Here is a 19696-nt window from a genome sequence, read left to right as displayed (position 1 = left end):
CAAATAGTCCTGTCATTTCACTGTCAAGAATTATAAGTGAAGGAATTATTTATTTATTATATATAACTATTTATCTATTATACATAATAACTTTTATTTCAGCTACAGTACTTGCCAATGCAAATTATTTACCTGATAAAATAAAATAAAAAGCAAAAAATGTTTCTATATATTAACAAAACTTTAATGAAAACTAAAAAGAAAACATATAAGTTATTCGAAATAGTAATAAAGTGTTAAAATATATAATAGTATCTTATCCCTATTATGAGGAATGAAATGATATACGTGTAAATTAATGACAGCATAATTATCAGTTTTTGGTTTTACATACACCTTGCAGAACCAGCTAAATGAAAGTAATTATATATATATATAAAAAATGCATCATGCTTCTTTCTTGACCATCAGTGAATGTTTGCACTATTATCGTATTTTTATGAGTCCATCAAATAAAGTAAAACATCATTTAGACTCTGCTAGAAAGGGTTCAAATATGCAGAAGATCCTGAAAAAAAACTTAAGACAAACAGGACCTGGAGGATTTTTCTGAAGAACAGCAGTCAATGTACATGCTCATAAGAAACAAGAGACAGACATCGCAAATCATTCAAGAAGTATCAAGCATATGGGAATTTTTGAATGGGGTAATTTTTGTTAAATTCATCCGTTATTTTTTCTTGTGGACTATATGTAAACATCTGTATGTGAAATAGTTTTATCATTATATAGATTCTGCAAGGTGTATGTAAACTTGCGACCACAACTGTCTCTGTAATCTTGTGCAGCACATATTATATTCAATCAAAAGCTGAACCTACATCAACAATAATAAAATCCAGCCAGCACCAGAGATTGGTGAAGTATTTGGCAAAACCATAGGCGACCCATTTCAGCAGCATCTCCAGAATGAAGATGTAGGTGAACACTTTATCAGCAAATTCCAAGATGGTCTTTATGGTCTTCCTCGAATTAAGGTAAATGTCCTCAAATGCCTGAAAAATGTTGGAGATGTAAAGATATAAAGGGTTAGAATTAAAATACTGATTTTACATGCCCATAAAAACCAACAATATTTGTGTGTTCACGTCAAACGTCCAACTCTGTTGAAAGCGAGTCAAGGCTGTACCTTGTGACACACTGACAAACAAAACAACACGTGCACTTCCCTCACCAGAGCGCCACTGCTGAGCAGAATCATGAGGATGATGAAGCTCTCAAACCAGCTGTGCTCCACGATGTTATAGCACGTCTGTCTCAGCAGCCACCATTTCTTCCACATGCCCTTTTCTGCATCCACCTGGCAGCACGGGAACTTCTGGACACACCCTGAAAAACAAAGAATAGATCTGCAGAGATTAACAAATAAGGTGGTGAATAAGTATAATAATGAGTTTGATTTAAAAAGACAACGTGGGATGGACTATTATGGATTATTATTTTCTCCAACATAAAGCGAAGGTTTGAAGTTCAAATGTCTATAACGTCTACAAACACGCAGCTTTAAACTTCACATTACATTAACTGATGGACTGGAGTGGTGTGGATTACTTCTGGATTATTGTGATGTTTTTATCAGCTGTTTGGACTCTCATTCTGACGGCACCCATTCACTGCAGAGCATCCATTGGTGAGCAAGTGATGCAATGCTACACTTCTCTAAATCTGTTCTGATACAGAAATAAATTCATCTATATCTTGGAGGGAATTTTTTTTGATGTTGTCAATTTTTGATTCAACTTTTCATTTTTTCCAAATACTTTTAACTAACTAGTATGAAGGCAGGAACATCACAAGCAAGACTGTTTATCACATTAACTATGAACATGCCACACTATTTTCATAGTTTTACAATCACAAAGTGGTGCCACAAATTTTGTCCATAAATTTTCATCTTAAAGGAACACTCCGACCAAGTAACCACTCCGTCCAAGTAACATTAGCTGTGCTCCTACGCCTAGTGAGAATATAGTTCCCAGTATTTATACGATTAAAAATGGCCTCTGTCTCATATAGCCTTGTTATTTGTACACGCTGTGACTATACAGATCACAACATGTAAATAGGAAAATGTTTGCATTATTTGTCACTTATTGGGATTACTATGCTAACAGTATCCATTTACATCCAGTCTTTGTGCTAATCTAGGCTAGCGGTGGGTGCGTCAAATAACACTTACAGAACGCACAGAAATGAAAAAGGTATGTATGGACTTATCTAACTCTGGAGGATACTGTGAATAAGCTAAAGTCCCAAAAAGTCAGAGTGCTCCTTTAAGAACTGTTGTTTAATGTTCCTGTTGTGAAATGTTTGTCTTGAAATGGTTAAAAAAAATATTTATTTAAAACAAACACCACTTAGTTATCCAATCCTATGACATTTGGACGTTTTAAGCCTGACTTAAGCTTCAAAACATGTAATAAATCCATGCAAGAAAAATATTATTAATACGCATCAAATTTATTCAATAGAAAAAGCATTCAAAACAGAGACGGAACACGTGATAAAAACCATGTGTGCCATGTGTTATTCTGCCTATTGTCATTAGGTTAGTTAAATTCAAACACTATTGAAAGTGATTTGAGTCTTCAGATTGAGTGACGCACAGACAAATAAAACAATGTGCATTTCCCTTCAGAATTTTTAAGTGTTTATTTGGGCCCATTGTAAATAACATGGCATTTCCCACCGTCTTATTATGGTGAAGAAACTATTAGCAGCATCACCTGGTGTGAAACAGGCTTCTGGATCCGTAGATTCCTCAAGTTCAGAGTCCAAAGCATCTTCTCCATCTTTACCAAAGTGTCTGAGGTCCACCGTGCTGCCCTCCGAAGAGCTGGGAGCCACGTCAGACAGCTTCTGCAAGAGCAGCACAGACACACGTTACTATGACAACACGGAGGAGATGATACATGTGCACAGGGTCAGTCCGTCGTTTCAGCTGAGTCACTGTGCAAAGTAGAAATAAGCCTTGCTTGGTCTGATATCTCGAGTGCTTAAAACCATTCATATAGAATATGACGTTTTGGTTTCTTTTAAACAGTGGGGTACTTAACAAATTGCTCTTTCTTTAACCCCTTTGAATCCGTGTATCATTCGTTTTTTGTAGTGGTGTACCCGTATGGAGTGAGTTTTGGTTCTTTATTACATGCGAGAAAATAAAAGATCTGAGAGAAAAAAAAAAGTTTGAGAGAAAAAGTTATCACACTGATAGCAAAAAAACATTTCATGAGAGAAAAAAGAATATTTGAGAGAAAAAGTTTTCATGCCAATAGCAAAAAATAATAATATTTGAGACTAAAAAAAGTTTTGAGATAAAGTATTTTGTCATAGAACATAAAAAAATATATATTTGAAATTACTTCTGAGAAAAAAAATCTCTCTCAAAATACTTTGAAAAAAACTCTCAAATATATATGTTTTGCTATCAGTGTGAAAATATTTTCTCTAAAAAAAAAAAGTGTTTCTCTCGAAACGCTTTTCTTTGCTCTTGATGCAATTTCTTGCTCTCGTGTCAGGATTTTGCTTTCACTGTGAGAATTGTGTCATGGGCGGGGCCACGTTCCTATTGGCCAGTCGGGTGAGCATCGTCTTGTCTTGGGAGTCGAACTGAATCATTACACCATTGTTCGGTTCACCTGCATAGATGCCGTATCTGCCTTATGGCTAGTTAAGTTGAGCAGTGAGCACGGACACTCCAATGTTTGGGTAAGATGATGACACACAGCTGGCTGAGCAAGTTCAGTATCACTGAAGATTAAACATTAAAAAATAGCACTCATATTCATGAATGAATGTGTATTATATTATTTGCTTGCTAATCGCTAGTAAAGCTAACCAGCCATCATGCTAGGTAAACTTGCAAACTCACCTGGTTTATACTATGTTTAAATCAAATGCCAAATTAATGTTTTGATTTAGATAGTTTCACGCCTTATTTAGTGAGTAGTGAGCTAGTTTCTACCTTTGCACTTGTCTGCTAGCCTCAAAGCACCTGAAGAGTAACTGCTTGTTCTTACAACCTCCCGCACAACTTTCAACTAACGCTAGTATGCATGGAAAGTGGCAACCCTACAACTAGCTAACGTTAGACAGTGATTGACATACCGTTTGAAAGATTTAAAAGAAAAAATAATTACCATGACAGTACAGGCACAAACATATTTGTGGGTTGCTAATGTAAGAGTTAGTCCTAGACCTGCAATTTACCTTGTCAGCTCTAGACCTCAGCTAGATGGTAAAAAAAATTTAGAATAAGCCCTGTGTAGCTGGGTTTGTGAGCTATACATGCAGTGTAGCTAAACATCTGCAACAACCATACAAAGACTATTTTAAACAAAACTAGGTGGGACACTTTCAAACGGTATATCAATCACTGCTCACTACTCACTAAATAAGGCGTGAAACTATCTAAATCAAAACATTAATTTGGCATTTGATTTAAACATAGTATAAACCAGGTGAGTTTGCAAGTTTACCTAGCATGATGGCTGGTAAGCTTTACTAGCGATTAGCAAGCAAATAATATAATACACATTCATTCATGAATATGAGTGCTATTTTTTAATGTTTAATCTTCAGTGATACTGAACTTGCTCAGCCAGCTGTGTGTCATCATCTTACCCAAACATTGGAGTGTCCGTGCTCACTGCTCAACTTAACTAGCCATAAGGCAGATACGGCATCTATGCAGGTGAACCGAACAATGGTGTAATGATTCAGTTCGACTCCCAAGACAAGACGATGCTCACCCGACTGGCCAATAGGAACGTGGCCCCGCCCATGACACAATTCTCACAGTGAAAGCAAAATCCTGACACCAGAGCAAGAAATTGCATCAAGAGCAAAGAAAAGCGTTTCGAGAGAAACACTTTTTTTTTTTTTTTGAGAAAATATTTTCACACTGATAGCAAAAAATATATATTTGAGAGTTTTTTTTCAAAGTATTTTGAGAGAGATTTTTTTCTCAGAAGTAATTTTTAAAATTTCAAATGTATATTTTTTATGTTCTATGAGAAAATACTTTCTCTCAAAACTTTTTTTAGTCTCAAATATTATTATTTTTTGCTATTGGCATGAAAACTTTTTCTCTCAAATATTCTTTTTTCTCTCATGAAATGTTTTTTTGCTATCAGTGTGATAACTTTTTCTCTCAAACTTTTTTTTTTCTCTCAGATCTTTTATTTTCTCGCATGTAATAAAGACACATTTCTAACTCCATATACCCGACTAAGGATTTTCATAAATGAATCTCAGACACAGATAGTCAAATCATATTTTTGGGGGCGGGGCAAAATACATTGAGTGAAGTCAGACATTTGACAGCCATAATCACTGATGTTAACACACAGGGAAAATGTGTAACAAATGCCTCGGAGATACAAATGGGGTTAATAATGTTTTTATATTTGGATTAAAAGATAGTTAACACTAAACATCAGCGAAACCCTATCAATTCACAATTTTTACAATAGTGCTCTCATTATAAAGTTAGCCTAAATGACAGAAGTTATTAATGTTCTGCATCTCTGTTTTGAGCTGCGCAAGCTGAAGATGACCAGTAGAGTGAGCATTTGATAGCAAGTTTTTAATCAATGGGATTAAACTCATAATTCAATGTAGAATACGCTTCGTTATTTATACAACATAACGTTAATATTAGGACTTATAGGGTATCTGCAAAAAGGACCTGGATTCACGTGAACATATCTGCGGGGCTCTGAATGAACTCCTTCTGTTGATGGGTTCTTCACAAAACATTGTCCAGAATCACGGCAGCTAAACTCTAAACATTCACAGCCTTTTATTATAATGGTCTTCTCATGATAATAGTATCTAAATAACAGTCCCAGATGATAGTTATTAATATTCTGCATTGTTGTTTGTCCTGCTCGTGCTGTGCACTGAAGAGATATCACTGTAGTACTACAATGAAGCGCTTGACTCAAAACCAAATGCATCTTATATCAGGTAAATAATATATCCACGATATATATACACCGGCTGAAATGTTTTGAAATCACTTGTACACTACCTGCTAGAAAAAAATCCATTCTCTGCCCGTGTCAGTTTGAGTCTTGGTAAAGTTTTAAAGCCCTGCCACCAAGATGCTCCTCTGTCCGTCACGGATAATAGAAGTGAAACATAAATCTATAGGGGTGGTTAGATTTATTCACACACTTTAAAATATTAATTTGAAGCTTCTTTCATTTCAGATTCTTATTCACGGCTTTATCATAATAGGCTGCATATTAACTTATTGGGAGAAAACTTGTAGTTCTATGTGAAATCAGACATTTGAGCGCTCACATATAGTCAGAATGGCATAATCATAACCGCCAGCAAATATTCGACTGTGAGATTAGTAGTCAAATCAGGCTCCTTGAATCGAAGCATTGAATTGTTGACTATTTGGGGTCACCCCTAATTTTTGGATTTAATATTGAAAGTAGAAAATTTAGAAAGTGGCACCTTTTTCGTTTTTTCGGGGGTTTTTTTTTCTTCCAAAAAAAAAAGAATTCTGTTAGAATTTTCTTTTTTCGTTCATGGGTGGAAAAATGAATAAACAGCTTGAATATTCGATTTCTACACATGGGCAGGAATTAAACGCCCCTTATTGCTGATTGGTCAGCCGGAGATCAAACCATTCAGTCATCAGTTCTTCTGCAGTATCACGAAGCAGAATAACAGTCCTCCATTGCTGTAGTCGTATGGATTAATAACCCATTTTATTGCAACTACATTTTTCTCATCAAACAGCTTGACACAACTTGTACTGGGGCAGAGTCTAGACAGAGCTTTCTTCTGTGTAGACCACCTAACAGCTAAAGTAAAATATAAGAAGTATATAGTCTAATATTTAATGAAATTTTCTTCTCTAGAGTTTATTTCTCTAGCAAACTAAAGAACTGTGTACACTGATGACTTGCCAGAGGTAAATTAATGTTTTATTGATGTCTTTCTGTGGTTGAACCACTGATTGAGCCATTACATGAGGCATGAGATGTTCATTCATGTTTATTTCATGTTTAAACTAGTAGTTAAGAGGGCTCCATGCTGCTGTTTGAACTGAGGCAATCTGTCGCGCCACTTTAAAGAGCGTCAAAACGGCTTTTAATGTTTCAATTTCCAGAGAAGGAGAATATATAGACAGATATAGATAATTTGAAAGATGGGTCTTTGACAATATATACAATTTTCCAGTGAAGTTCCAAATTGTGCAGCACTTAAAGCAATGCTGAATTTGTTCGGTACACATGCATACTGAACCGAAATAACTATTTAAATTATCCGGTATGAGTATGTGTACTGTTACACATTTGTGTTAAAATTCTCAGTTTGTGTTCTACTGAAGAAACAAAGCCACCTACAGTACATATTGGATGCCCTGGGGTTGAGCAGGAAAACATTTTCATTTTTGGGTGATCTATCCCTTTAACCACATAAAAAAAAATGGACAATGGCCCGGCGAGGAAGAGGGAGCCACAATTCAATAATGTTTAGGGGGCCCGGAAACCATAGCGGAGCCCCTGATTGTACAAACACTGAAAGTTGAATAAACACTGAAGCTGAAATTATATTAAGCCTGTCCTGGTGAACATGGTGGAGTCTGCTAAAAATGTACCATCAGTTAGATTTTCAGCTAATGCAGATTGTAGAATGATGCAAGCATGCTATGATGAAATTAATATGCAACCAAGACGTCTGGATGGCTCGAGTCCTTGTTTGGCCCAAGACCTTTTCTGTCTAATGTCATTTCGACAATCAGTTTGAGCAACAATGCAACTGGTTTGGATATCTACTGTAGTATGTTTCAGTAATGGAACTCCCAGATAAAAGTGATTACTTTGGATAGTTATTGTTATGCATTTATGAATTTGTCAGACGTTTTTATTCAAAGCTACTTACATTGCATTGAAAATAAGCATTTTATCAGCTCATGCATTGTGTGGTAAGGTTGGTATCACAATGTTCTCTACAAGTTGCCTTCAGACAAAATCTTCAATCAATCCGATGATGTCAAATACTCTGTGATCCTTTATAAGGCTTGTCCAATTAATTTAATTCTGAATAAGAACCGTTTCTTACAGAAGTTTTAAGCGGCCATGCATTATAATTTTTTTCCTTCTTGTTTTCCCATTATAACGACTTACTTTTCTAGTTATCTCAACATAACGAAAAGTCGTTTTCTCGTTATAACAATGAAAGCCTAAAATAGAAAATTAAATTAAGTCGTTATAATGAGAAAACTACTTTCGTTATGTCGAGATAACGAGAAAATTAAGTCGTTCTAATGAGAAAACAACTAAGGGTGCTCCGATCACGATCGGCCGATCATTAATGCGCATCTCATCAGTAAAGCCGGTTTTCTAATCAGCGGTTAATTCCATCAGGTGCGTGATTTCACATAGAGCAGCTGTTACTACACAGAGCCGTTGTTAACTGAGAAAATGCGCCAAAAAACGCTGAAAATTAAGTGGATTTGCGCATCTTCTCTATTAACAACGGCTCTGTGTAGTAACAGCTGCTCTATGTGAAATCAAGCACCTGATGGAATTAACCGCTGATTAGAAAACCGGCTTTACTGACGAGATGCGCATAACGATCGGCCGATCGTGATCGGAGCACCCCTAAAAACAACTTTCATTGTGTCGAGTTAACGAGAAAATTAAGTTGTTATAACGAGAAAACGTTTTTCATTATGTAGAGATAATGAGAAAATTAAGTCGTTATAACGAGAAAACGTTTTTCGTTATGTAGAGATAATGAAAAAATTAAGTCGTTATAACGAGAAAACAAGAAGGAAAAAAATTATAATGCATGGTCGCTTAGAACTTCCATAGTTTCTTGATTGTTAGCTCTGTATAGCTGTGTATGCATTTGCAGAGAGACCTGAAATCAATTGTAACTCAACGATTGAAAGAGAACGCTAACACTATTATCTATGACTGAAGATGAACGAGAATGATATAAGTGTTATGGCAGGATCTGAAGTGCGCAAACAATCCAATAGATAGAAACATATTATTTTTTCATGCATGGTAAAAGCTGTCTAAACGGTTATTTGGGAAGCATATTGAAAAGGTCTTACAGGTCTCCTCTCATTGTAAACCTTGAGAGCATCTAACAAATGCTGTAAAGATAGATCACATTAAAGTTGTGAGACAGAGAACAAGGAAAAAACACTCACTGTTTGGTCTGGAGGTAAAAAAAAATGGTCTGAGTGCTAGAATTATGGATACATCAATGGGAGCAATAATACAAAATAATCTGTTGATGTCTTAGAGGCGAACAATCAGATATAGGATTGCAAAGGGGTGGAAAATTGTCAAAAATCCCTGGAATATATATATTTTAATAAATCCTGAAAATTTTTCCAAAATTTACTGGAAATTTTCCACCTTTTTGCAACCATAATCAGAGATCATGGCTCTTTTTTGGAGGCTGGGGGATTTTTATTCCAATTTACACCCAATTTAGCTTACCTTCAGGCCATCCAAGATGTAGATAGAAATTTCTATTAAATGTAGAAATTTAGCAATCCTGTTTGAACACTCTGACGGCACCCATTCACTGCAGAGGATCCACTGATGATCAAGTGATGTTATGCTACATTTCTCCTAATCTGTTCTGATGAAGAAACAAACTTGGATGGCCTGAGGTTGAGTGAATTTCTAGAGAATTCAATTTTTTGGGTTAACCTGTAATGTGCTGAATTATAGCACAAGGTGCATGGTAAATAAAAATTACAATTCAGCTTTCCGTGGGAGGCAGTTTTATTCAATAATTTGTGCCTGTCATTCCTTAAAATGCTTCCTATTGCCTCTGTAGGATTTTTTGAGTGTCAGTTGAAATCATATCACCCTTCACAAACCTAAAGCAGTACACATCTTAGAACAACTTCAAAGAGATTGGCATACTGTACGACTGCTCAGTGAATAGATGTTTATATGCCCAAACCACAGACCGCCACATCCTCGTTTCCCAGCAGAAAGCAATGAGCGTGTTATCATGAGGCTAGCATTCACACTCAGCACTTTAATGGCAGATAATGCGATCTGAAGACTGATATTCCCTGACCTCCCTTGCATAGTGGGTCAAGCTACATGTTGATGTAATCCACAATGCACTTACTGCAATTAACCCGACCGGAAAATATGAGAAATTCAGTGACACTACTGAAAAGCTTTCATTTTTGGCACCATGTACGTGACAATAACAACACCAAATGACTTTGGTTATGGTAGTTTACTCACCAAAAGACATCTGTTATTCAGGTATTTAGACATGAACTAGGACCTTCAGTGAACACAAATTAAAAATGGCTTCTAGCCTAAATTATGTGTGCATTATACCAGCCTGGAGCATGTAATGATATAATGTGCCATCAATAGCAGTTTGTTTCCTCAAGTTAGGGTGCACTGCTGTGATACTGCAAATAAAATTCCTACAACCACCATTTGAAGAGTCTTTGGGTATGCACTTATGAATGTGGTGTTGGAAAACCACTTGTCTGATGTCAAACAGACGTAAGGGTCCCCTTTTTGCGGTTTTAATGCATATTCGATGATCGAATCACGATCGGATTACACTTGACCACATCAAAAGCCAGGAGTAAATGCACCCAAGATGCATTGAGATCAGATCACTACAAAACTCATGTGTGGTGTCTAAAGAAAAATGTTGATAATTTCAATCATTTAAGTGCCATGTCAAATGTAGCTCACATTTGCCCAGCTGGTTTTTGGTATCTCACTTCCTTCCCCAAATACAAGCATTTCTAAACCCTAATAACATCCAATACTGTGGGAATATTCATAGAGAAGGGTTTGCAAAACCATACACTTTATCTTTATCCATTAAATGACAAAAATAATCTGAATTATGTAATGTATCAATGTTTTAAAATTCGGCTAATGTCAGAAATGCTTCTGACTTACAGTATACCCTACTGTTAAAAAATGTGGGGTGATTACGAATTTTGGCTGCATATTGCTGTTTTATTTTAAAAGGGGACATTTTGTCCTTAAAGCGATAATTCACCCAAAAATGAAAATCACCCCATGATTCACTAACCCTCAAGCAGACCACTTTTTTATGATGGATGGATGCAGTTTATTGGTTGTCTATTGGACTATTGAATATCACCCATTCTCTGCGATTATACAGCTTGAAAGAGCAGGACATTTTTAAATATAACTCTGATTGTATTCGTCGGAAATAAAAAAAAAGTCGTAAACACCCCGGATGGCTTGAGTAAATTATGGGGTAATTTTAATTTTTAGGTGAACTATCCCTTTAAAGGTATACTCCACCCCAAAATGAACATTGTGTCATTAATCACTTATCCCCATGTTGTTCCAGACCCGTAAAAGCTTTGGAAGATGATGGGGGCAAGTGATTAATGACAAAATTTAAATGTTTGGGTGGAGTATACCTTTAAGGTCCTGACTGTAGCTATATTTTATACTTAGTTTAGGGATGAAAGGAAATGAGAGTGAATAATAATAACAATAAAACACATTTGAGACAAAATTTGTTCTCTCTGCATTAACACAGCCAAAATGATTTTTTTTTTTTTAAGTATGCACAAGGGTTAAAAAATGTATATGTAAAGGAGACTTAATTTCTGCTTAAAATCTCCCTGGTCTATCTGAGGTTTAAAAAAAAAACCTGAAACCAGCAGCTTACCTCTTTATCGTCTAGGTCTGAAGAAAGGCTACTGAAATCCTCAGTGTTGAGGCACTCAAAGTCTGACTCCTCGACAGCGATCGGGACACTGACGGTCAAGCTTGGGTTGCTGATAAAATCCTCTGTGTCACTATCCATGTCCGTACTTCCGATGCCTTTAACCAGCTCTAGTGAGGTGTGGTCGGAGTTTATTTTCTTGCAGTTTCTCAAAATTATGCTCCCATCTATGGTTTTCTTTTTTGGCTTCTGCTTTCTTATACAGCCACTCCTGAAGAAATTCTGAAGGCAGGCCTTGACTACAGCAAAACCTTTCTTGATTCGACCAACCGCTATCTGCAGGTTGTTCTTTTCAATATCTTCTCCGGGGGCTGCGAGGTTGTCGGCACTGAATGAGCTGAGCAGCAGAGCGAGGAACAGGTTCAAAACCTGCAAAATTTGGAAGGAACCAACTATAGATTGACACAATTCAGATTTTTTTGTGTGTGTTCATTTGTTAAAAGTTAAAAGCCATACATACCACCAGATTTCCAATCACCATGACCATCATGTACACAATCAAGCACAATTGCGTTCCTGACACTTCCATGCAGTCCCACATGGTCTCGATCCACTCTCCACACAAAACCCTGAAGACGATCAGGAACGAGTGGAAGAAATCGCTCATGTGCCAGCGAGGAAGCGTGCAATCCTCAGAAATCTTACACACACAGTCACGGTAGTTCTTCCCAAACAGTTGCATGCCCACCACAGCGAAGATGAAGACGATGATGGCCAGCACAAGCGTTAGGTTGCTCAAGGCGCCAAGAGAGTTACCAATGATCTTGATCAGCATGTTCAGAGTCGGCCAAGACTTAGCTAGTTTGAAGACTCTTAGCTGTGACAATAAGGGGCATAAAAGATTAGTTTGGGCAAGTAGAGATGCACATTATATATATATATACTTTTATAAGAATCTGCTGATGTGTAGATTTCCTGTTGTTTTACATTTGGATTACCTTTGAAGTCATCTAATGCTGATTTAAAGCTAATCTTTATATATATATATATATATATATATATATATATATATATATATATATATATATATATATATATATATATATATATTAATCATATTTATTAAAAACAATATTTGATAGCACTGTTAAATATAGTATTTAGCAAATCTCACTTATATTTTTATAAATAAAACTATAATTTTATGATGTACATTGTAATGCTGTGATGTCTAAATTCACTTAAATAAATACATAAATATAAAGTTTTAGGTTGTAGTGTTTTAATTATTTATTTATTTTTAATTAATTAGTTTTTATATAAAATACTGTACAAAAGTTTGGGGTTCTATAAGTTTTTCCAATGTTTTTAAAAGAAGTATCTTAAGCCCAGCCAGGTTGAATTTATTTGAATAAAAACACAGTAAAACAATGGTATTGTGGATTATTTTACCCCAGTGAAAAGTTGGCAGTTCAAGTGAAAATTCAAGCCTCATTGTGACACAGCCTTGGATTTTGACCAAAACAAGGTAACTTTGAAACATCAGTTCATATTGTACCTCAGATTGAAAGGGCACCTATGCTGCCTCTTACATGCCTTTTTAGGTTTAGAACATAGCCATTAGGTGTAATGAGATACTCTTACCAATCTGAATGGCCTAAGAAAGCCGATTCCAGGCAAACAAAGTTCCAGGAGACTCAACGTAACTATGATGCTGTCGAAGATATTCCAGCCCTCCTGAAAGTAAGTGTATGGGTCCAACGCAACGATCTTGAATATCATTTCTGCTGTAAAGATGGCTATGAAAACCTGCATGCGAGGAGACAATTCAAGCTTTTTAAATGAACAATAACAATAATAATAACTAGTATTATTATTTATTTATTTACAAAACTAGAGACACCTACTGACTAAATATGGCAATATGTAGATTGAGAAAACATCACCTCAAGTAAAGTGGTTTATATTCTTATTAAAATACTAAAATACTGTTTTAACACCTTCTTTTATAAATGTAATGTACTAGATTATTTTAATTAGTTCATTCAAACTCCTCCATTTCAGTGGGGTTGCACACTAATAACAGTAACTATTTTTAGAATAAGAGAACAAGTCTCACAGTATTGTACGATTTATTAAAATGCTGCTATAAATGTTCTTACCACATTGGCGGTTGTGAGCACTTTAATAAAGGTGGCATCCATGGGGTGATACTCCATGGCCATGAATGCGGTGTTTATCACGATGCAAATGGTGATAAACAGATCCGCAAAGGGGTCCATCATAACCATGTTGACAACTTTCTTTATCTTCAGCCATGTGGGACTGCAATCCCAGATCAGATAACTCTCTGCAAACTCGAACCAGCACTCCACACACTTCTTTTTCAAGACCTCCGACACTGCCATGTTCAACAAAAAAAAAGGACCACAATCTAGGTCAACTAGTATGAATTTCGGCAAACAGAAATGAGCAAACAGGCACTTCGTCAAAAGAAGAGAGTTCATATTTTATTCTGTGAAAAATGAAAAAGACCACTATGAAAGTCAATGAGGACTAAGGCTGTCAAACTCCAAAAAAAAAAAAAAAAAGCATCATGAACTTTAAGGGTAAAATTGGGTATAATTCCCGCCTTTATTTGACACTTATGAGGGGACTTAGTTCTTAATACATTTTAAAACTACAGTACATCTAACCTAAATATTTTTTCATGCAGTGCATTTGTGTTTAACAATTTATAGTGTGGTTTATTCATATGTATATTGTGAGGAAGATTAACTTCAATTTCTACTTCAATAAAAAAAAGAACAAGTAAACAGTCAGTAATAAAATAAGAACAAATAAATGACAAGCAATGGGACAAACAAATACAATAACAAGATATAACTGAAATTAATAGTTTCTCATGTAGGTGTATCCGCAATATTCAGGTACAATAAAGTTACAAAAGTTATTTAGCCATAAAATAACACTGCTTAGTTTTCAATGTATCAATAACCTTTAATGACAGACAGCGGGAGTTTATTTTTATTTTTGTGGTTCCTTTCTCTTTAAGATGCACGGATCTAACAAATACTGTTACACATAAGCTGTGTTTCTCAACTGTTTACATTCGCTTAATAGCTTATATACCAGTCACGTTTAGTATGGACCGTGTTTACATAAATACTCATCAAGATGGGAATTTTTGGTATGTGTTTAAGCACAAAACATAACTTAATTCTGTAACCGCGCTCAGTTTCAGATGCAGCTTTGTGTGCCTGAGATTTGGGTGTGAACTCACAGAAGGGTCTCTGAGAGTGCACTAGTACTAAATTGAGTTCTCTTTGGCGTAATATTGCACTTGAAGATTTAAGCACGTGCAAATGATACATTCTGTCATCTGTCCCGTGTGTGAAATATTTATAGAAATACCCAGCGTTACAAGCGCTGAACCAGAAGGAATAATGCACAATTCCCGTAATCCAGTGCCAAAATTCAACTTTTGAGACTTTTATGGTTCCTTTGCATTTTTTTTAAGCTTGAAAGACTCGATTAAGCTTCAAAGACTTGATTGCACTTGCTACTTTTGCATCATCTCACTCCAAAAGCACAGCGCTCAAATTATAGGTTCACGTTTTTAAAAAAGCATCTTGAGACTTTGCATTTCTTTTCCCGTTCCACTGCCCGATGTCTCACATTTTTCAAAGCAAAAACACATTCTGTGTGATCGGCCCATAAGTGTGTTTGGCATTTAAGGCTTCTTACGGTCAGCAGTGTTGTTGCTGCCACTTGCTACGCTCAATCCTCGCTGTCTCGCTGTTTGCTCATGTGGAAAAGCCCTTGAAAAGCTCTTTGAATCACATCTGCGTCGATATTCTTCATCTGTGTCAAACTGTAAAGAGATCACATCAACAGGAAATACATCAACAAATGTTAAGATGTTGCTTCATTAGTGTTTGCAAGGCAGCGATGTATTGCTATTCATCAATTATTATATGTATACGGGTTCTGCTCATATAATTAGAATATCATAAAAAAGTTTATTTCACTAATTCCATTCAAAAAGTGAAACTTGTACATTATCTTCATTCCTTGCACACAGACTTATATATTAAAAAAAATATCTATTTTAATTTTGATGATTATCACTGACAACTAAGAAAAAATCCCAAAATCAGTATCTCAGAAAATTAGAATATAACTTAAGACCAATAGAAAGAAAGGATTTTTAGAAATCTTGGCCAACTAAAAAATATGAAAATGAAAAGTATGAGCATGTACAGCACTCAATACTTAGTTGGGGCTTCTTTTGCCTGAATTACTGCAGCAATGCGGCGTGGCATGGAGTCGATCAGTCTGTGGCACTGCTCAGGTGTTATGAGAGACCAGGTTGCTCTGATAGTGGCCTTCAGCTCTTCTGTATTCTTGGGTCTGGCATATCGCATCTTCCTCTTCACAATACCACATAGATTTTCTAACTTTGGACCACTCAGCAGCAGTCCAGTCCTTTTTGAAGTGAGACGCTTCTGACGCTGTCTGTTGTTCAAGAGTGGCTTGACACAAGGAATGCGAAGCTGAAACTCATGTCTTGCATACGTCTGTGGTAGTGGTTCTTGAAGCACTGACTCCAGCTGCAGTCCACTCTTTGTGAATCTCCCCCACATTTTTGAATGGGTTTTGTTTCACAATCCTCTCCAGGGTTATCCCTATTGCTTGTACACTTTTTTCTACCACATCTTTTCCTTCCATTCGCCTCTCTATTAATGTGCTTGGACACAGAGCTCTGTGAACAGCCAGCCTCTTTTCCCCATGATTGTGTAGCCTACAGAACTAGACTGAAAGAACATTTAAAGGCTTTGCAGGTGTTTTGAGTTAATTAGCCGAATAGAGTGTGACACCAGGTGTCTTCAATATTGAACCTTTTCACAATATTCTAATTTTCTGAGATACTGAATTTGGGATTTTCCTTAGTTGCCAGTAATAAACATCAAACTTAAAAGAAATAAAAATTTTAAATATATCAGTCTGTGTGTAATGAATGAATATAATATACAAGTTTCACTTTTTGAATGGAATTAGTGAAATAAATAAATTTTTTGATGATATTCTAATAATATTACAAGCACCTGTATATATATATATATATATATATATATATATATAAAAGACAAAATATCTTTTATTTTTAATGATAGACTTCAGATTTTTGGCTGGTGGAATTTTTTTTATTTATTTTCATTTAGTTTAACAGTTCTTTTGTTGCCTTGCAAGCACTTCTGATTCATTTTGGACATTTTAACCACTTTGAGAATGTCTTTGTTTGTGCCAAATGGCACTGCTATTTATTTAAAAATAGCAAGACATTATAAATGTTTATAAAATACAGTAACATGCCTTTTATAATACAAAAGTTCATCAAAAATAAATTAAAGTGCCCCTATTATGGATATTTGTAAACATGTCACATTGAAACATTAGCATATTGCCCGCCCACTTGTTGTCTTCTCATGTTGGTCTGAATGAAAATGCTAATTCTTTTTTGAAGCGTAAAACAGCGGTTTCCCTGGTAAAAGCTGAAAAAAAAGCAGTACTTTGCTCAAAAACACTGCGTTTATTATGAAATGCTTTAAATAAATACAATAACATGCTTTAAATGAATGCTTTAACACACCTTTGAATAAAAAACTGAAAATAATGTGTATTTAGCTTTTTTTATATGATTAATTGATTAACTCAACAATAAATTTACAAATGAATCAATTTTCAAAATATATGTTAGTTTCAGTGTGTTACTGAATATTTTTGAGTCTTTGCATGCTGATGACATGCTGTAATCCTGGAAAACAATTCAAATTCATTGTCACAGTCTGATGACTCGCGGGCACACACACAGAATCCACATGCAATCTCTGCAGATTTCTGCTGAAAGTGAATCTGATCACTCATAAGTTCCCTGCAATTTTTATTTTAAATATTTTGAATTTGCTTATGCAGCTCTTTCTTTCTTTAAATCCATCTCACAGAATTCTGCAGATTTTCGCCCAAAATCAGCATAAAAAAAGGGACGCACATATTCATGTCAAATAAAGAGAAAATTATTGTAAAATTGTGCTGTTTAAAACGAAGCATTGCACAGCAGCGACAGCACATGCATCATATGTGCTTACGCATGTGTCGTCAAACGTGGGTTTTTTTCTGGACATCTCCGGCGTCAGTAATCCGGAGGGTGAGTTGGGTGAAGACGCTCCACATGACACTATCACCATGCCATTGCTGTCGACCACGTACCGTGCTTTTCCGTTAGAGGGTAACAGTATACGTGGAGTCGGGCTGCTTTTGCTAAGAGTGCTGTAAAGCCGCTCGGATCGAGAGGGTACAAACAGAGAGTCTCTCCGGCTGCCCGTTTCCTCACACATGCTTTGCTCGTCGTCAGCGTAGTTGTTTTCTGAATGCACACGCCCGCGGAAGCTGAAGACGCTACCTTTGCTGTCCCGGCGTGGGGTGCGGATTGAGCCCTGAATACTCAGGGGGGACTGAGGAGAAAAACAACCCTTACAGATATATTGACAAAGAAATTAAGACATTCGAGGATCTAATCTGACTAAATGGCAGAAGAAATCCCAATTTACATCAAATTTCGCAATCCAAATTCAGCAACTCATTATCATATATAACTATAATGATAACTAATATAAGCATCCACACCAGTGCATGATAATTAATTGGCTGTCAATGTTTTTGGAAGGAAAAAACCCCACTGAAAATCATTCCTCAAATTTTATTATTAAAACTTGATAGTTATAGCTAATGTTATTGTGCTTAGTTTTTGCTTTTTTCTAATGTAGGTTCTTGGAAATCCTGTTTTTTATTAAAAAAAATTATTTTACAGTAATGACCTAAAATATGGTAAAAATAAAAATGTAAATCTGTGTATTTAATAGCAGTTTTTAGTCATAAATGAACACATTTTTCAAGAAAGGTAGCAAAATTTCAGCCCGCATAAGAAAATGTAAATGTTAAACATTTAAAAAATTATGAACAAGTGGATGATTATGCTGAATATGAAAAAGTACAGTGACGTAGGAGAAAGATGACAATGTGAGAAGATGAAAAGTAAAAGCTGATAGGTGTCTTAAGTTCTGATGAAGTTTAGATGAAGTTTGTTTTTCTCAAAGCAAAGCAATAAAAAAAAAATCATTAATTTATTATAAACAAGGATGAGATAAGAATGTAAAAAAGTCAAATATAGTGCTGCCAAACAATTAATCACATCCAAAATAAAAGTGTTGTTTACATAGTATATGTGTGTGTGCTGTGTATATTCATTATGTGTATGTAAATACAGACCCATGCATGTATATATTTAAGTATTAAGTATATCAATAGATTTATATAAAATATAAATTATATGCATATAAATACATATATGCAAATACTTTCAAAATATATTGTGTATGTGGTGTGTATTTATATATGTAATAAATATACACAGTACACACAGATATATTATGTATAAAAACTTTTATTTTTGATACGATTAATCGTGATTTATCGTTTGGCAGAAGTGAGCAGATTCAAATCAATTTTTAATGCTGAATAAATTAGAAATGTGGCAGTCTATCTATCTATGATATATCTATTCCTATGTAAAATATTCAGTATCACTTAGATTCTAAATCACAAATCAGATAAATAGATTAGACCCATGTATATATGATTGTTTTTTTCTAACCTGATGTGGAGACGTGTAAGTCCTTTCATGTGAGAGCCGGATTTTTCCATCAGCAATCAAACGGAAGCTGGCCTTTCTAGCAGTCCCCTCCCTGTTGGAATCCTCCTCTTTCTCGCCTTCCCCCTGACGCTGTCTCTTTTTCCTGCGGTTGCGTCTTTCTTTGGCACTTTTGGAACTGAGTTTGGAGGCATCCGAGGAAGAGTCTGTCTTTTCTCCGCTCAGCCCATCACACTTGGACAGTTCAGCCATGGCCTGCCAAGCAATCATACATCAAGATTATACTCACAAAGTAAA

General features: G+C 35.6%; 1 protein-coding gene across 1 annotated transcript in view; it reads right to left on the bottom strand.

Moving 5' to 3' along the window:
- Positions 1-19696, bottom strand: part of LOC113108259 (sodium channel protein type 1 subunit alpha-like) — a 47364-nt gene that overhangs the window by 7595 nt on the left and 20073 nt on the right. The window contains exons 11-20 of the mRNA XM_026271183.1: positions 19403-19654; positions 17838-18203; positions 15436-15562; positions 13851-14089; positions 13333-13497; positions 12209-12565; positions 11692-12117; positions 2727-2859; positions 1175-1329; positions 822-995 (exon numbers count right to left, since the gene is read on the bottom strand). Coding sequence (XP_026126968.1) covers positions 822-995; positions 1175-1329; positions 2727-2859; positions 11692-12117; positions 12209-12565; positions 13333-13497; positions 13851-14089; positions 15436-15562; positions 17838-18203; positions 19403-19654 — 2394 coding nt within the window. The remainder of the gene's footprint in view (positions 1-821; positions 996-1174; positions 1330-2726; positions 2860-11691; positions 12118-12208; positions 12566-13332; positions 13498-13850; positions 14090-15435; positions 15563-17837; positions 18204-19402; positions 19655-19696) is intronic.

Source organism: Carassius auratus, chromosome 9 (genome assembly GCF_003368295.1).
Source record: "Carassius auratus strain Wakin chromosome 9, ASM336829v1, whole genome shotgun sequence".
NCBI lineage: Eukaryota > Metazoa > Chordata > Actinopteri > Cypriniformes > Cyprinidae > Carassius > Carassius auratus.
The sequence above is the reverse complement of the archived record's forward strand: the minus strand, read 5'-3'. Positions and strand labels throughout refer to the sequence as shown.